The following is an 18615-nucleotide window of genomic DNA, read 5'->3' as shown; positions in this document are numbered from 1 at the left end:
ATGCTTCTTTTAAATCATTAGAGATGATCATGTGATTTTTTTCTTTTGGTCTGTTAATGTGGTGTCTTACATTGATTGACTTTTCTTGTGTTGAACCATCCTTGCATACCAGGGATGAAACCCACTTGATCATGGTGTATAATTTGTTTGATTTGTTGTTGAATATGATTAGCAAGTATTTTTTTGAGGATTTTAGCATCCAGGTTTATTGGAGAGATTGGTCAGTAGTTTTCCTCCCTTGTGCTATCTTTATGTGGCTTTTATATTGGGGTGATGTTGGCATCATAGAATGAGTTAGACAGTGTTCCCTACACTTGTATTTTTTGCAAGAATTTAAGCAGGATTGGTGTTAATTCTTTCTAAAATGATTGGTAGACTTCACCTGTGAAGTCATCTGGTCCTTGGCTCTTCTAGTTAGAAGGTTTTTTATGACTAATTCAATCTCATTACTTGTGATTGGTCTGTTGAGTTCACCAGTATCTTCTTTTGTCAATGTCGGCTGGTTGTGCGTTTCTAGAAATTTGTCTATTTCATCCAAGTTATCCATCTTGTTGGCACTCAGTTTTTCAGTGTTATCTCCTTAATGATATTCTTTATTTCTGTGGGATCTGTAGTTATATCCCCTCCCTTGTTTTTTATGGTTATGTATTTGTATCTTTTCTCTTTTTTTCTTTGCTAGTCTGGCTAAGGATTTGTTAATTTTACTAATATTTTCAAAGAACTAGCTTTTGGTTTTGCTAATTTTTTCCAGGTTTTTTTAAATTCCCAATTTCATTTAGCTCTAATCTTTGTTATTTCCTTCTTTCTGCTTACTTTGAGATTAGTTTATTGTTCTTTTTCTTATTCCTCCAGATGTGCAGAGTAAAATCTTTTAGCTCTTTTTTCTTTTTTAATATAGGCATTTGTGGCTATAAACGTCCCTCTCAGTACTGCTTTTGCTGCATCCCATAAGTTATGATACGTGGTGTTCTTATTTTCATTTGTTTCAAGATAGTTACTGATTTCTTTTGTAATTTCCTCCTTGACCCACTGATTGGCTAAGAGTATGTTGTTTAACTTCCATATCTTTGTGCCTATTCTGGTTCTCTGCCCCTTACTGATTTCCAGCTTCATTCCATTGTAGTCAGAGAAATTGCTTTGCATAATTCCAATCTTTCTTAATTTGTTGAGATTGCTCTATGACCTGGCATGTGTTCTATCCTGGAGAATGATCTGTGTGCTCAAGAAGAATGTATATCCTACTGTATTTGGGTATAATGTTCTGTATATGTCTATTAGGTCTAGATCCTCTAATGTATTATTCAAGGTCTCGGTTTCTTTATTGACCCTCTGTAGAGATGTTCTGTCTAATAGTGATAATGGTGTATTAAAGTCCCCCACTATAATTATAGAGGCACCTATTTCTCCACTTAGGTTTTCCCATGTTTACCTCATGTGTTTAGAGCACCCTGGTTAGGTGCATGTTTATGATTGTTCTTTCTTCTTGATAGATTACCCCTTTATTAATATATAGTGTCCTTCTTTGTCTCTTACAATAGTTTTGCATTTAAAGTCTATTTTGTCCCATATTAGTATAGTTACTCCCACCCTCTTTTGGTTATTGTTTGCATATAAAATCATTTTCCAACCCTTCACTTGCAACCTCCTTGCATCCTTGTGTCTAAGGTGAGTTTCTAGTAGACAGGATATAGGTGGGTCATATTTCCATATCCATTCTGTCAATCTATTTCTCTTGACTGGGTAGTTTAATCCATTAACATTCAGTGTTATTACTGCCAAGGTATTATTTACATTAGCCATATTTTCATTTCCCTTTTTATCTTTTTAGTTATTCTTACTAATAACCTTCCTTTCTACACTGTTCTCCAACCCTCCTTTTCCTATTTTTTTTCCTTTCAACCTGCAGAATTCCCTTTAGTATTTCTTGAGGGGCTGGTAACTCTCTTAATTTCTGTTTATCTATGAATATTTTGAACTCTCCCTCATTTTAGAATGATACAGAATTCTTGGCTGACAGTTTTTTTCTTTTAGTACCTTAACTATATCATACAGTCTTCTTACCCCCATGGTTTCAGATGAGAAATCAGCACTTAATCTTATCAAGCTTCCCTTGTATGTGATGGATCTCCTTTCTCTCACTGCTTTCAGTATTCTCTCTTTGTCTTGAGCTTTTGACAGTTTGATAAGCATATGGCTTGGGGTAGGCCTGTTAGGATTTGTACTGTTTGGGGTGTGTTGTACTTCCTGGACGTCTACATCCATGTCCCTCAAAAGAGTTGAGAAATTTTCAGCCATTATTTCCTCCAACAGTCATTCTGCCCCCTCTCCTGTCTTCTCTCCCTCTGGGATGCCCATAATGCTTATGTTCGTGGATTTCATGTTTCATTCAATTCCCTGAGTCCCTGCTGAATTTTTTCTTTTTATCTATCTGTTCTGTCTGCCTGATTTCAGGTGTACTATCTTCTATGTCACTAATTCTTTCCTCTGCCTGTTCTTCTATTGCTAGAATCACAATGAGTCTATAGTAGAATACCAGTAGGTCTACCCTAGTCCTTCGTTCATTCCCAAGTCCTAAGAATTCTGGTATGGTGATGCCCACTCCACCTCTAGTTGAGAGTGAGCTTAGATCCATGGGCCAGATGGATGGGACCATATTGCTTGCAGTTGCAGTCTCTCTCTGTTCCTTGGGATGGTCATTGTCCATCATCATCTCCTTGTTAGTTGTGCTAGATGAGTCAAATGAACTGGAGAGTAGGTGTTGCAACCCTATTAAGATTCAGGGCCCAGCTGGCACATGGACACCCCAGCAATTTAAGTCTCTTGGACATAAACCTTTCAACTCTAGTACAAACTAAAGGCTCAAATAGAAGGGGCAGAAGAGCCATGTATAGGGAAACCATAACTGAGTCCAACTCTGTCACACTGAGGAGCGTAAATTCCAAAGTAGGACCCTCTGGCAGGTCACCAAACTCCTGAGCTGTCTGCCCTGCCTTTATTGTCTAGATGTCTCCAGAGCCCTCAGGAGCCCCACTATTTGAAGCAATATTTACTTTGGCAGTCAATGAGATCCTCCTGAGACATGTATAAGCATAACCTCTGGAATGACCTTCTAACTCACTTTGAAGTCTCTTAGCCATATAAATTCATTTGTCTTTGTCTTTTCCCCCTTTGGTCAAGGTCTTTGTCCAGTTGCATTGCTAGTTGGTGCTTAGTGGTAATCCCTCAGTGCCAGGGAGCCTCATCCCCAGGAGTCCCACACTGGGGGGAAGGTAATGCATTTAGATGCTAAGTTTGGCTTAGAGAAGGGCCACATTTGAGCAACAAGGAGGCTCTCAGGAGGTACTCTAATGTATTTTTAATCTCTACTATTGTGCCTTTCATCCCCATAATTTCTGTTATGTTTCTTTTTATGCTTTTGAATTCTTCTTAATGCTCACACATTGTCTTTTTAATATTCCTTATCTCTTTATGGATATTTTCTTTCATCTCCTTGAATTGATTTAGGAGATTTGTTTGAACATCTTTGATTAAGTGTTTCAACTTCTGAGTCTCCTCTGAGGTAATTTTTTGCTCATGTTTAGGCATCTGATTATCTTAATGAGCTAAACTCTGAAAGTTCGTTTCTCGTTGTTGTCTAAGTTTTTTTTTGTTTGTTTTGGCTTTGTGTTAAGGCTCTTCTTTCAGACTTGGTCCAAGTTATTCTAGACCTTTACAGTAGTCTGTGTTTAATTGTTCAGATTTTCTCAGCTCTTCTTCATGTGATTCTTGCCTTGGATATGCAGTCTAATTTTTAAGATTGCACTTTTTGTGCATTTCACCTCCCAGAGAAAACTTCCTTTGCTCTGTTTTTTCTCCAGGAATCTTCATCTGTTCTGTTTATTTTTGTCCAGATTTTTCTCTTCAGCACCTATGATTTGTTTAAATTCACTCCCTTACTCAGGGCCCCATTTTCCTTACACTTTTCCCTTCTGGGACCCACCCTATCTTACAGCAGTTCAGTTTAACCACCACCTCCCCCCTTTTTGCTCTGAAACTTTTCTGCCTCCAGTTTCTTCCCTGTTAGGGGATCCTGCCCTGGGGAGCCACATGGGGCCAATCCAGAAAGGTAGGTCACTTCAGAAAAGTCTATTTTGCGATTGTCTTCCAACCTACTGAAACTGGATTGAGTGAGGGCACAGTAGTTCCTGCCAACAGTTCTGCTGTGGTCTCTCCACCCCCATCCCCACCCTGGGAGCCTTTTTGTATGCAGCACTCCTCAGCAGCTTGTGTTCTGCCCTGAGTTTCTGTAGACTTAGGTCTCTGTGCCTGGGTATGTGTGGAGTTCTAACTCACTTTTATGAGTCGCTCTGTAGTCTTTGTCCACAATCAGAGGGACCCCAGCCGTGCTTCCTCTGTGTGAGTCCCAAGCTGTGTGGGACCAAGTGAGGGGGAGGGAAAGAGGAACTGGGATGGAATTTTCCTACCTGATATTTTTCTTTTTCTTCAATTCAGCATTTGTGAAGTCCTTCTTCAGTCTTTACTGTCTTCTAGAGTTCTCAACAAGTGGGATTTTTATTTGCTAAATCTTGGGAGGCTTTTTTCAGAGGATCTTATATTGCTGTGTTGAAGATGTCACCCATATATCACTTATCCTTGTTCCTTTGGCCAGTATTCATCAGATCGTCCACCTAACTGAGAGGTGCTGGGATATAGTTTAACTGTGTGTCTAGGACAAAAAGGATGTTTGTTGGGCACATAGAAATATCTTTGCCACAAGATTTTATAAATACATACATACATACACACACACACATACATACACATATAATTTATTCTAGTTAATAAGGAGAGAAATGAGTTTGTGTCTAGAAATTGGCTAATGGTGGCATTTTTGTCTTAAGTTTACACACTTATAAAATGACAACCAAAAATGTCTCAAGGAATTGCTAGATATCCCTTGGGGGTATAATTACCCCTGGATGAGAACCACTTTGCTAAGACTTCACTTACCTTAAATCACTTAGTCTTCATAACAGCCCTATGAAATAATTACATCATTATTTCCCTTTTATTCTCTTCAGACCATTTCTACCCTAGGTAATATAATCATCCAGCAAGTGAATTTAAAAAACATTTCATAATCTATATCAACCTAATTCCCTTTAATTTATTTGCAGATAAGCTATCTTGTTTGGCAACACAGCAATATTTGGATTAACATTTTGCCAGGGATGGGGTGGGATCTCTTAATAATAAGGTCTGCCTGAGCACAGAGAAGGTTTGGGGAAGTTCCTACCTCCTCATTCATTTTTCAGTAAATTCAACAAATATTTATTGAACATTTTTTAAATGTCAACAATGTTCCAAACCCTGGAGATACAGCAGCAAATGAGGCAAAGTCCTTGCCCTCATGTTTTAAAGGGAATGTTACCTTTGAATGAGAGATAATAATCAGGTCAATAATGATAATTTATTTTCAGATAATATTAAGTGTTTGTTAAAAATTAAGACAAAGTATGAACATGAAGCTGCCATCAACTTAGCCTATTATATGTTTCCTGATCCGTACTAAATAAATATGTAACTATAGAAGTCCAAAATATTCATACATATACCACCTAAATATCTTACATATTCTACCCAGTAATATATAGAATATCTGGATGTAGGTCTTCATAGCATCCCTCTATTTCCAGGGAAAAATAGAATCAGCATCCTTTGTTGGCAACTTAAATCGCTCCCCATTTTTTAATGAATTCAAATCATTCCACAGTGACATTCACCCTTTACTTTCCATGTCCTTCCTTCTTTCCTTTCTTCTAGAAAGTACAAATTTGGAGATAGACGTTGGTGCAGAGAAAGACCGTAATTTTGGTGTCACCCTGAGATCAGTGGGGTTGTTGGGTATTATAGCAGGAGTTAAAAAGAATTCCCAGTGATGACTTGATTGGGTTGATTTGAAAACTTTAAAATTTAGAGCTTGTACTAATTTAGTCTCAGAGACAAACAGGAGAGTGAATTCTCCCTGCAGCTCAGTAAGTTCTTGGCTGACAACCTCATGAACCCAAAAGGAATATGAGGGTGATTTTTTTATTGATGTATAATAAAAACCAAAATCTATTCTTCAGTCATCTTCCCTCTGTGACTCTGGTGAGCAGTAAATTTCTGGTGCTTCCCAAGGATATTAAAGAGCCCCATAAACTTAATGACCCAGTAAACAATGTAAAATCAAATAAAAGATTCTTAGAATCAAAGAAAGCTAGTGCAGAAAATTGAAAATGATGGACAAACTTAGGTTCATTTTATTGTCTTTTAATTTAATCAACAAAAAAAGAAATTGCAAAAAAATTATCAACGTGGAGGGAAACTTGGTTCATAGCCATACTTCTAGAGACCAAACTAAGAATCTGTGAACTAATATTCTTTTAAAAAACAAAAACAAAAAAATTTAGATTATACAAATGTCACATTAAAAATATAGGGGATTCCCATATGCCTCACTCCCCACACCTCCCATATTAATGACATCCTTCATTAGTGCGGTACATTCATTGCAATTGATGAACACATTTTGGAGCATTGCCACTGTGCGTGGATTAAAGTTTACATTGTTTATACTCTCTCCCACCCAATTCTGCAGGTTATGGCAAGATTTATAATGGCCTGTATCCATCGTTGCAATGTCATTCAGGACAATTCCCAAGTCCCAAAAATGCCCCCATATTCCTGTTTTTCCCTCTCCCTGCCATCAGAACCTCAGTGGCCACTGCCTCCACATCAATGATATAATTTCTTCCATTGCTACAATCACAATAAGTCTACATTAAAATCCCAGTAAGTCTACTTTAGTCCATAATGCATTCCCCAATTCCGAGGATTCTCGGATGCTGATTTTTACTCCACCTCTAATTGAGAGGGGGCTGATCCCATAGGGCCAATGAATGGGATTCTTTTGCTTGCAGTTGTAGACCTAACATTCTTATTTATATTAAGTATCTGGTGCTGAATACATTATGAGTCTATATGTTAGTAAATTTTTTTTCAAGGTACTGTGGGCTGGGGAATGAGCCTGGGACCTCTGTATGTGGGAAGCCAGTGCTCAACCACCAAGCCACGTCGGCTCCCTTGAGTTGGTTCCTATGCTTGTTTTTGCTCATTGTCTGTTTCCATTTTCCTTAGGAGGCACTGGGAACTGAACCCAGGACCTCCCATGTGGGAAGCAGGAGCTCAACTGCTTGAGCCACATCTACTCCCTTATATGTTATTAATTTTTTATTGAAGATGATTAATAATGCCCACACACAAAATTTAAAATTTTTAAAAATTGTAACAGATATAATCAAGCCAGTTTATTTCTGTTTTGAAGTCTTCCTTGGAGCAGATGTTGCATTCAGTCCTTTTGCAATAGATAAAATTTTCCCAACGTACAGAAAACTTTCACATAATAGAAAATATAGGCATTTTAGAAAATAAGAAAATTAATCACACACTTTAAAAACACTTCAGTGGAAGTAGAAAACTACTGTTAAGCTTTTAATGTGCTTCTTTCCATGGAATTTTTGTTTTTTTTATTTTGTATCTAATAAACATGTGCAGTTCAAATTTGAATACCATGTAAAAGTATTAATAGAATCAATATCATTTTTTAAGAAATTCCAAAGTGGCTAAAACCTGCCCTTTTTAAATATAGAGCCTCCCCATCTCCCCAATGTGTTAGGCAGGAAATGGGCTGGAGTGCATTTAAGCATACATCCAGGGTACATTGTGTATTTTTGCAGATGTTAAGGGAAGCCAAGGAGAAAGAGAAGCAGAGACTGGCACAGCAGCTCACTGCAGAGAGGACCGCGCACTACGGGATGCTATTTGATGAGTATCAAGGCTTGTCACACCTGGAAGCCCTGGAAATTCTGTCCAATGAAAGTGAAAACAAGGTATGTCTGCACTGGTTATCTGGAATAATGAGTTTATTCATGTGTTTTCTTAAATAGCAAAGAAACCTGGAAAACTTAGCATGAAGATGTCTTGGTTTTGGAGCTTCATCCTTGTCATGCTAAGGTCACAAATACTGTATAGTTAGATAACCCCTTGTGCTTCATATTATTTCTTCTCTTTTGCCAAGCTTTTACCCCTCCCCAGCCTCCATATGGTCAACACAGTAAGAGTCATCACCACCCCCATCTCTTGGTATAAAATGCTGTGTAAAAATAGGGCTCCTGGCCTTCGTGCCGCCGTTTGGTGACGTAGTACCCAGAGCAGAGACCTTCTACCAGCCCACATCTTCATGCTGGTGCGGTGAAACAAAGCAGCTTTTTTCCAGACTATGAGTTTAAATAAATTGCGTTTTATGAGTTATATGGCTATTTATTTATTCATTCATCTTGTTAGAATACTTGGGCCACAGAGGGCAGGATTATCTTACTGGGAGTTCAAGTTCTGTTTGGGAAAGCTCCTGTTCAGGAACCTATGAATCCTTCCTTGCCCAATGGCTCTGCATTTTCACACTCGCCTACAGTGGCCTCAAGGAAACAAAACATGAGCAGCAGAAATCAGCAGAGTTTGCTGACTTTTTAAAAAGGATCTCCAGCAGTGCATGTGCGTGTGCTTAACAAACACTTGCATAGCACTTACGTACTCACTATTCTAAGCACTTTGGAATCATTAATCCATCTAAATTTATGTAAGAGTTTTTGGTAGGGAGGTCAGGCCGAGTGCCCTCTGGGGTGATTTCCCTGGACCGCCGATGGGCCATCCCGATGACACGCACTGGAGAGAGGCAGCTCCTCAGACAGGAAGTGGGAACTTGGAAGTGGGCCTCTCTCTCGGCCTTCAAGTTCTTTTATACTCAGCCATTAGAAGGCTGAGACATCTTGAGACCTGCCTAGTCAGGGAAAGATGGCCTCTGCCACATACGGACAATCAAGGACAGAATGAGAAGCAACTCCCCAATCCTCAAGATTCTCATCATGCCTGTTCCTGTGTTTATTTCCTTTTTGTTATCCATGAACCATCAGTGAAAGTCCTGAGGTTAAAATTATTAAAGGATAATTTTGAAAAAAAAAGGTAAAATCATGACTCTCATACAGCTACAAAATGAACAGGTGTTAAGGATTTTATTTAACTCATTAATAAGGTGAGGAAACCAGGCAGATGTTAGAACCAGTTCACAGGAGAAGCCAAAGAAGCATGAATTTATATGGAGTAAAGGACTGTTGGAAAGAATATGCAAATGGACCTGACTTTCCCACAGGTGGGGAGGCTTGTCCCTCTCTCAGACAAAATTCGTTCACATGTCTATAAACAAGAATTATTTTGCATTGCTATCAGTTATCTACAATTTGCAGAGTATGTAAAATAGCTCCTGTGTAACCAAAATCTGATACTACAGTAAGATGTACTCTAGCAGATGCAGTTTTCCACTGAAGCACAAACTTTTCCTACAAAAGCTGGTTCTGGAGTCAGATGTCTTGTGATTAAATGCAACTCACTAGCTGTATGACATTGGACCCCTCTTACCTCAAACTCCTAAATGGAAAGAATATAGAACATACCTCTTAGGATTGTTAAGAAGAATTAAATGAGATAATCTGTAAAGCTAGTAGCAGGATCCCTAATACATTATAAGTACTCAATAAATATTAGCTACCATTTTGTATATATGTGTATATATTATGACATCTATTATGTATTCTTATGTATGATAGTTATTATTAAAAACATTTTTAAAAAGTAAAAAAGAAAAAAAAGAATAAACAAAAAAAAAACATTAAGGGAGTGGATGTAGCTCAGTGGTTGTGCACCTGCTTCCCATGTACAAGGTCCTGGGTTCAATCTATAGTATCTCCTTAAAAAAAAAAAAAAAGAACAAGAATATTACAGGGGGAGCATGGCCTCCTTCAAGCCATCATGGTGGTAGAGATAAATTCTACCAGGCCATCTGATTCCATTACAGGTCTGATCTTTGAAACAGTCCCAGGCTCCTGGTAAAGATTCCCAAAGGACTTAGGTTGCTAGGTAGGAGGTTTAGTCCTTGGAGAGGTACATTTCCCTCTGTTTAACTGCTGCTTCAACAAGCTTTGCCTTCTTTCTCCAGCCTCAAGATTTTTATAATATTCATAGTAAGGAACCCAGAATTTTTCATTAACTTAGTAATGATAGTTACTGGGTGCTATAAGAGATAGTACTAAACATGTATGGGTCAAACAGAAGAAGTTATTCCTCATTGCTGTAGCAGCCTAAGGTAGGAGGTCCCTCGTTAGCAGGTATCTTTCCTCCATTTAGGGATTTAGGGATCCAGGATCTATCCATCTTGTGGCTCCACTACACTCATCCACCCATAGGCCTCAGCAAGAATATAAATGGAGACTGTAAACACTAGGGTTGCCAGATTTAGCAAATAAAAATACAGGATGCTCAATTAAATTTTGACATTAAATAAACAATAATTTTTTAGTGTAAATATGTGCCATGCAATATTTTGGACACACGGTAAAAATTATTTATTGTTTATCTGAAATTCAAACGTAACTAGACATCCTATATTTCATCTGGCAGCCCTACACATACTATATGTCTAAATATTTAGAAGTTGAAGAACTCTTGACACCAACTTAAAGTAAATATATTCTGTTTCGTATCTCGACAAATATACCTTCAAAATGACCTGAAAAATCAGGTTCCCATTTAGAATTCCCAGACTCCTCAGAATTCCACACCAGCCCCCTAGCCCTCTTGCCTTATCCTCTTATTTTTATCTCTGTCAGTCTACTTCAAGGAGTCTCGTGTACACATGTAAGGACTCTCTAATCCATGCATCCAAGCTTCATCCATACCTCCTGCAAACAGCTGTCTCTTGGCCATTGCTTGAGCCTCAGGGCACACATGCCAGTGGTATGGTCCGACCATAAGGGAATGAGGCCCTTGCAGGCTTTGGAAGCAAAGGCCAGGGTCTCAGTAATGTGGAGGGTGGTCTAGAAGGGAATGTAGGCTCTGGGAGTTCATATGCCTTTGGCCCTATGGGCTCTCTTGTGATCAAGTCTAAAGGCAGAAGTGGATTCCACCATCCTTTAGGACCCCATTGTTTTCTTATTACCACCAACAGAAGGAAAGTATAAAGGGGCCAATCCCACTTCTTAAAAGCCTTGGCTCAGAAATGATATGCATCACTTCTTTTCACATTCCATTGGCTGAAACTCGGCCACAGTGTATAGTAAAAACTATATAAATATAAGGAATTATTATCATTTGTATTCTACTAGATTGGTTCTGTGGTGGTTTGGAGCTGTATTTTGCCCAGAAAAACATGTTCTTAAACTTAATCCATTCCTGTGGGTGTAACACACTGTGGGTGTAGGACCTTTTGATGAGGTTACTTCAGTTAATGTGTAGTCCAACTCTATCAGGATGGTTTGTAAGTGGAATGGAGTACTAATAAGTAGAATGAAATTGAGACACAGAGAAAGCCATGGGAAGCAAGAAAAGAGCTGAAGGTTAATGGAACCTGGAAGTGAAGTGGGAGGCTGCCATATGCATTGCCATGTGACAGAGGAGCCCAGGACCAAGGATCACCAGCCATCAGCCCTAGAATCATCACCTTGATGATGCCTTGCTTTAGACTGTTCTCTAGCCTCAAAACTTTGAACTAATAAATTGCCATTGTTTAAGCTAACCCATTGCATGTTATTTGCTTGAGCAGCCAAGGAATCTAAAACAGATTTTGGTACTGGAAATGCCATTGCAAATACCAAAAGTGTGAAAACAGCTTTGGAATTGACTAATGGGTAGAGGCTGGAAGAACTGTGAGGTGCTTGATAGAAAACGCCTAGATTGCTCTGAAGAGACTGTTGGTAGAAATATGGATGCTAGAAGTACTTCCAATAAAGCCTTAGAAGGAAATGATAAATGTGTTATTGGAAACTGGAGGAAAGGAGATCTTGTTTTAAGTGGCAGAAGACTTTGTGAAATTGAGTTCTGGTGTCAGATGGAAGGCAGAACTTAAAATGATGAAGTTGGATATTTAGCTGGAGAGATTTCCAAGGTAAGTGTGGAAGATACAGTTTAGTTTCTCCTTGCAGCTTATAATGAAATGTGAGAGGAAAGGGATAAACTGAAAACTGAACTCTTAAGGGCACAGAAACCAGAAATTGGTTGTTTGCAAAATTCTGAGCCCATGCAGCTAATGTGATCTAAGACTAAGGCCAAAAGAGGCTCTATCAGCATCTCCCTGAGCTTCCAGAATGCAGGATCCCAGAGAATAGGGCTCCATGTGGCAGTTTAGCTGAACATGGAACCAGTCAGCCATTCCAATGGAGCTAGACTGGAAATGAGGTTATGTAGCAAAGTTCTATTTTCTGAAGGTTTGGACCCCTGTGAACTACAAACAAAGGTGTAAGTTTTACAAAATTTGTATGAGTAAACCACTGCCATCCTGGACAGAAAGGGACAGAGAAGGGGCACACTAAAGGAAAAATTATTTCAAGGACAGAACTATGGAAGCCAAGGTCTGGACCAAAGACATCTCCTTGGGCCAAGAGAGCAGGCCCACCGATGTGTGTAGAATGGGTGGGTCTGCCCCTGTTCTTAAGCAGTCAGGCCATCTGCCCCAGTGCTTGAGAGAGTGGATCTTCCACCCATTGTTTGGGGAAAGTGTTGCCACTCCATTGCTCAGAGATGGTGGGCCTCTGCTCTGGCATTCATGAAGAGTCTGGCCACCACCCCAAAGCTTAGAGAGGGTAGGGCTTGTGCCCTGGGGTTTGCAGAGAGCCCTGCTGCCACCCACTGCTTGGAGAGGGTGGGGTCTGTGCCCCGGGGTTTTTGGAGAGCCTGGCCACCATCCAAATGCTTAGTTTGGGGGAGATTATGGCCTCTGCACAAGCACTTGGAAGGGGTGGGGCTGCCCCTCCATCAGGCTAGAGGACAAAATATCGATCCATAGATGACTGTCATTCCTTTAAATCTAATGGAGTTTGCCCTTATGGGTTTCAGAATTGTTTGGGACCCATGACCTCTGTTTTCCTTCTCATTTCTTCCACTTAGAAAGGGAATGTCTCTCCTATGCCCATCCCTCCATTGTATATTGGAAGCAGATAACTTGTTCTCTTTCTTTCACAAGTCCACAAGCAGAGGGAAATTTGCCCCAGGACAGACCAAACCCACAACCAATTTTGATGAGACTTTGTACTTAGTCTTGTTACCAAAATGAGTAAGGCTTTGGGGACATAGTTATGGAATGAATGTCTTTTGCATATAAAAAGAACATGCCTTTGGGGGATCCAGAGTATGGAGTGTGGTGGTTTAGAGCAGTACATACTCTAAAAAAAACCATGTTCTTAATTTTAATCCATTCCTCTGGGTGTGAACACATTGTAAGTAGATTTTGATGAGGCTACTTCAGTTAATGTGTAGTCCAACTCAATCTGGATGGGTCTTAATGCTGTTACTAGTCTTTTATAAGTGGAGGAAATTCAGAGAGAGAAAGAAAGCCACAGGAAGCAAGAGCTGAAGATCAAACAGAAGTGGGAAAAGAAGAGGGAGGCCAGGAGAAGCTGTTACATGCACCCTCCCATGTGACGGGGGAGCCCAGAACCAGGGGTCACCAGTGTTTCAGTCTTTGGGAAAAAAGCATCACCTTGATGACACCTTGATTTGGACTTTGCTCTAGCCTCAAAACTGAGAGCTAAAAAATTGCCATTGTTTAAACCAATCCATTACATGTTATTTGCTTGAGCAGCTGAGGAAACTAAAACAAGTGATAACAAGCATGGTGATGTCGTCGTCAATAAATATTAAGGAAAAACAATAATTTTTATGGCCTCTTGTGATGGTAAGTTCATGTGTCAGCTTAAGTAGCTTATAGTGCCCATTTGTCTGGTCAAGCAAGCACTGGCCTGATAGTTGATGTGAGGGTATGGCATGGATTTAAATCATTGGTCAGTTGATTGCATCTGTGGGTGATTACATCTACAACCAATGAAGAAGATTGCCTTCAGCTATGAGAGAAGGCCCATCCAATCAGTTGAAGACCTGAAGGAAGAACTGATTATTTCCACAGTCAGAAAGAAAGAATTTCTCTCTCTACTTCAGCCAGCCAGCTTCTCCTGGGTGATTCAGCAATACCTTCTTCAGAGCTCCCAACGTATGGCCTGCCTTAAGGAACTTGGATTTGTCCATGTGAGCCAATTCCTATAGTTAATCTAATATAATTACACACATGTGTGTATGTAGTCTGTGGGTTCTGTTTCCCTGGAAAACCCTAATACACCATTATACTCAATAGTGAGCAAAAATAATAAACAAAAATCTTCAAAATGGCACCACACACTTTCAGGGAAAGGATTTATGAGGAAGGCAGCGTATACTTGTGTTCCTGACAACACCTAATACAGAGCCAAACATGGAGTCTACATTCCACATATATTTATTGAGGAGTTAGTGGTTATTTATTATTGGATTGAACTAAAGATTCAATTCACATCACCATGACATAATAGTATATACTAGTAGGAATCATAAAGATGTAGAAAGATGCTGACAAGAGTCCTTCACTACACAGAACTCTTCTTAGGGGATTCCAAAACATAAAACCTCGGTTCATTCATTCCAGGAGGGTTCCTACACTGCAAAAGATGCAGGGAAACATGTTCCTCATGTGTAATAGATTTTCATTAAGCATTATATTCAAATGCGTTTATCTGAGAATTACTCTTTTATTACTGTGAGAAAACTGCTGTTTAGAAAACATATGATGTATGTGCATCTAGGACCCTGGGACCGAAACATGACTGAATTTTGCATGAGCCGAAATGAAGACCAAAAAAGTCAAGAAAAAAAGGAGTGGCCAGCAGCCACCATGCAGGGCAAATTGGCTTCTACCTGCTGAACTCTGTGGCTAATGGGTTTTGTGTTGATGACTTCTCGCCCTGTTTCCTTTGAAAGCCTCAGTGTGGTTGCATTATGCTGCATTATGTGTGCATTAGCAGCCTTTAGGAAAATGGTATTCTGGCATCCCAGATGCCCACTCTAACTCTCTCACCCATTCTGGATGTGTTAATTGATTACCATAATAAGTATTAAAACATATTTCAAAGGGGATTGAGAGTCTTCTGCTGACTGTCTAGAACAAGTGTTTGGCGTGCAGAAAGAAAAAAATAAAATAAAAACCTTATTACTTAACAGTCATAACACACTTTTTTTTTTTTAAGATTTATTTTTTATTTATTTCTCTCCCCCCTCCCCGCCCCTCCCCCCCAGTGCGTTCCTCTGTGACAGCTTCTATTCTTATCAGCGGCACCGGGAATCTGCGTTTCTGTTTTGTTGCGTCATCCTGTCCTGCCAGCTCTCTGCGTGTGTGGCGCCATTTCCTGGGCAGGCCGCACTTTCTTTCGTGCTGGGCAGCTCTGGTTCTCCGTCCTTTTTACCATTTGGAAATTCAGACCAGTCTTCAGAGGATGACTAACTATCTGTGCAAATGAATTTCAAGTGTTTGCAGAGGGCACTTTTAAAGGAGAGCATATGAAGACAATGAGCAGGGACAGCATGCCTACTCAGTTCAAGCATCTTCTCCTCTGTGAAATCTTACCTGCTCACCCTCTTATCCTTTCCTGGGGGGACTGACATCCCTCTCTATATTAGTCAGGGTTCTCTAGGGAAACGGAATCAGCAAGAGTTACCTGTTAATAGTATGCAATTTTATAAGAGTCTCTCACACAGCCGTGGGGATGCACAAGTCCAGGTTCTGCAGGCAGGCTGCAACCAGGGGCTCCAGTGAAAGTCCAGTGAAGGTTTTTGATGAGTTCTGGGAGATGTTGGCTGTCCAAAGATGAGCTGGGAAATTCTCACTCAATGCTGGAATCCCTTCCCCTTTTAAGGCATTTAGCTGATTGAATAAAGCGTCACTCATTGCTGATAGCAGTCTCCCTGACTGATGTAATTGTGATCAGCTATCTATGATTTACCACTGCAGTAAAGTCAATGGTGACTAAAGTCCTTTTTTTTTTTAAAGATTTTATTTTTTATTTATTTCTCTCCCCTCCCCCCCAGTTGTCTGTTCTCTGTGTCCATTTGCTGCGTGTTCTTATTTGTCCGCTTCTGTTGTTGTCAGCGGCACGGGAATCTGTGTTTCTTTTTGTTGTGTCATCTTGTTGTGTTAGCTCTCCGTGTGGGCGGTGCCATTCTTAGGCAGGCTGCCTCTTTCTTTCTGGCTGAGTGGCTCTCCTTGTGGGGCGCACTCCTTGCATGTGGGGCTCCCCTATGCGGGGGACACCCCTGGTGGCACAGCACTCCTTGCGTGCATCAGCACTGCGCATGGGCCAGCTCCACACGGGTCAAGGAGGCCCGGGATTTGAACCGCGGACCTCCCATGTGGTAGGCGGACGCCCTAACCACTGGGCCAAGTCTGTTTCCCTAAAGTCAATTTTAAATGCCCTTGTATTACAGCTAGCCCAGTGCTTGCTTGAGCAAACAATTGGGCACGGTTACCTGGCCGAATTGACACAATAGCCTAACCATCACACCCTCTGTTGGGGCTTGAGTCATGTCCCCACAAAAGACATGTTTAGGTCCCAGTCCTTGGTCCTATGAGTGAGAAGCCATTTGTAAATAGGACCTTTGAAGAAGTTACCAGTGAAGGTGTGCCCAAGCTGAATGGGGCGGGCCTTAGCCATTTGACTGAAGTCCTTATAAGCAAAGGAAATCAGACACAGAGAGAAAAGCGCAAGAAGCTGGAAGTCACGGAACCCAGAAGAGAAAGAAGAAGACAACTCTATATGCAGTACCATGTGACAGAAAAGCTGAGGACAGAAGGCTTGCTGGCAGCCTGCCTCACAATGCCAGTCTTGAGGGAGAAAGTATCACCTTGCTGATGCCTTGATTTTGGACTTCTAGCCTCAAAACCATGAGCTAATAAATCCCCCCTTGTTTAAGCCAACCCACTGTACGGTGTTTTTTTTAGCAGTTTTTAATGCACTCTCCCTGGGAGACCCCCAGTACCCTCCACTGACGTGCGTCATGCCATTGTGGGTTGACATGGGCCTCCCTCCTCTAGACTGCAAGATCTCTGAAAGACACCCACATCTAGCAAGTGTATATGTGTGGGTGGCAATTATTTAGTTATATATTTGTTTACGTGCGTATACATGCATATTGAATTTACGGAGACTTACTCTAACTACATTATTTCACCTAATTCTCAAAACAGCCTGATAAGGTAGATGCTATTTTGATCCCCATTTTACAGATAAAGCAGCTCAGGCATAGGAAAGTTAAATTAATTTCCCAGGGTCATGTAATTGGGAAGTGAAGAGCTCACCACTTACGAAAGAAGAGCTGCCACCACCCTTTATTTAGCATCTACTGTGTGCACTCGTGCAATGCACTTCATAGTCTCTGTCTCATTTTCCTTCCAAGCATCGCTATGAAACATGGATCTCATTTTAAAAGCAAGGAAGCCTAAGCCCCAGGAGCTTATGTAACTTGCCCCAAGTTGCAGGTAGGAGACAGTAAAGCCAGCCTTCTCACCCAGTACAACTTCCCACACCATGAGCCGCTTCAGCTCCTGAGAGAGGGAGGGACCTGTGTGTAAATCTTATTAATGAGACGAAAAGATGACAGTTATGCTGACCTATTTCTTTTCTTTCAGGTTCAGTCATTTTTAGCATCACTCAATGGAGAGAAGCTGGAACTCTTTAAACATGACCTAATTTCCATTAAAGACATCTTTGTAGCCAAAGAATTAGAGAATGAAGAAAATCAAGAAGAACAAGGTAGAGGAAAATAGCAAGTTGAATCGCAGAATGTCCTGTTGGTATAGGCTTTATGAAACTGCTGTTAATAAGCACAGCTGTTTGAGCAGGGTGGAATTATTTAATTCAAGTGCTCCTCCTCCATGCTTCCAAAATACCCTGTGCATCTGCTCTTGTTACAGGAGCTTGTCACATTGATTTATACTTCTTTCACTGGATGGGAACTCCTGTCTTTGGCATCTCTATTTTTCTCACGATCCCAGCATTAGCTTGTAGTGGAATGAACAAAGAACGCAATGTGCTAAATAGGCCCCTGATGACTAGCATTTACGTGTCAATTTCTAATCTTCATCTGCATTTGGAAGTTGTTAAATGTGATTAATGTTGATGGTGAGCAAGTCCATAATTGGATTTCTTTTCGTATTTTTTTATTCCTTTTCATTTATATGTGTAAGAGTTAGGGGGTATTCATAAGTGCCCTACATGCCATCCAAAAAGTAAGGTTCTGACAAAGATTGTGCAATCTTTTCCCACAGTTTGGCAGTCACTGAAGTGACCCTGGAGACAAAATTCCAGCCAGACAATGACTTGACCCCGAGGACACTAGAACCTGTTCCGTGAGAAGCAAGGCTTCCTTCCCTAAGAGGGAAAACATGTTCTCAAAGTGGGGCAAGCTCCATGATTGCTCTAGGTTGTGCGTTTGGGAGAGAGTAGAGTGAAACATGCTATGTACATGGGGAGTGATTTCTTACTGTAGCCAAAACCAGGCAGTACAGCCACCAGTTGTTTCATGTGGGTCATGCTGAAAGGTCAAGGACACAAGTCTGGCTTCTCCTGGGACAATCTGCCCCATTTGAAACAGAATTTTCACCACTTACCTTCTATATGACCTTTAGCAAGT

At 40.5% G+C, this 18615-nt stretch overlaps 1 protein-coding gene across 2 annotated transcripts in view; it reads left to right on the top strand.

Moving 5' to 3' along the window:
- Positions 1–18615, top strand: part of FAM114A1 (family with sequence similarity 114 member A1) — an 89999-nt gene that overhangs the window by 52769 nt on the left and 18615 nt on the right. For both annotated transcript variants that reach the window (XM_004459380.4, XM_071216958.1), the window contains 2 exons: positions 7758–7910; positions 17612–17735. In XM_004459380.4, the coding sequence (XP_004459437.1) occupies positions 7758–7910; positions 17612–17735 (277 nt within the window). The remainder of the gene's footprint in view (positions 1–7757; positions 7911–17611; positions 17736–18615) is intronic.

This window comes from Dasypus novemcinctus, chromosome 1, assembly GCF_030445035.2.
Source record: "Dasypus novemcinctus isolate mDasNov1 chromosome 1, mDasNov1.1.hap2, whole genome shotgun sequence".
Lineage (NCBI taxonomy): Eukaryota > Metazoa > Chordata > Mammalia > Cingulata > Dasypodidae > Dasypus > Dasypus novemcinctus.
The sequence above is the reverse complement of the archived record's forward strand: the minus strand, read 5'-3'. Positions and strand labels throughout refer to the sequence as shown.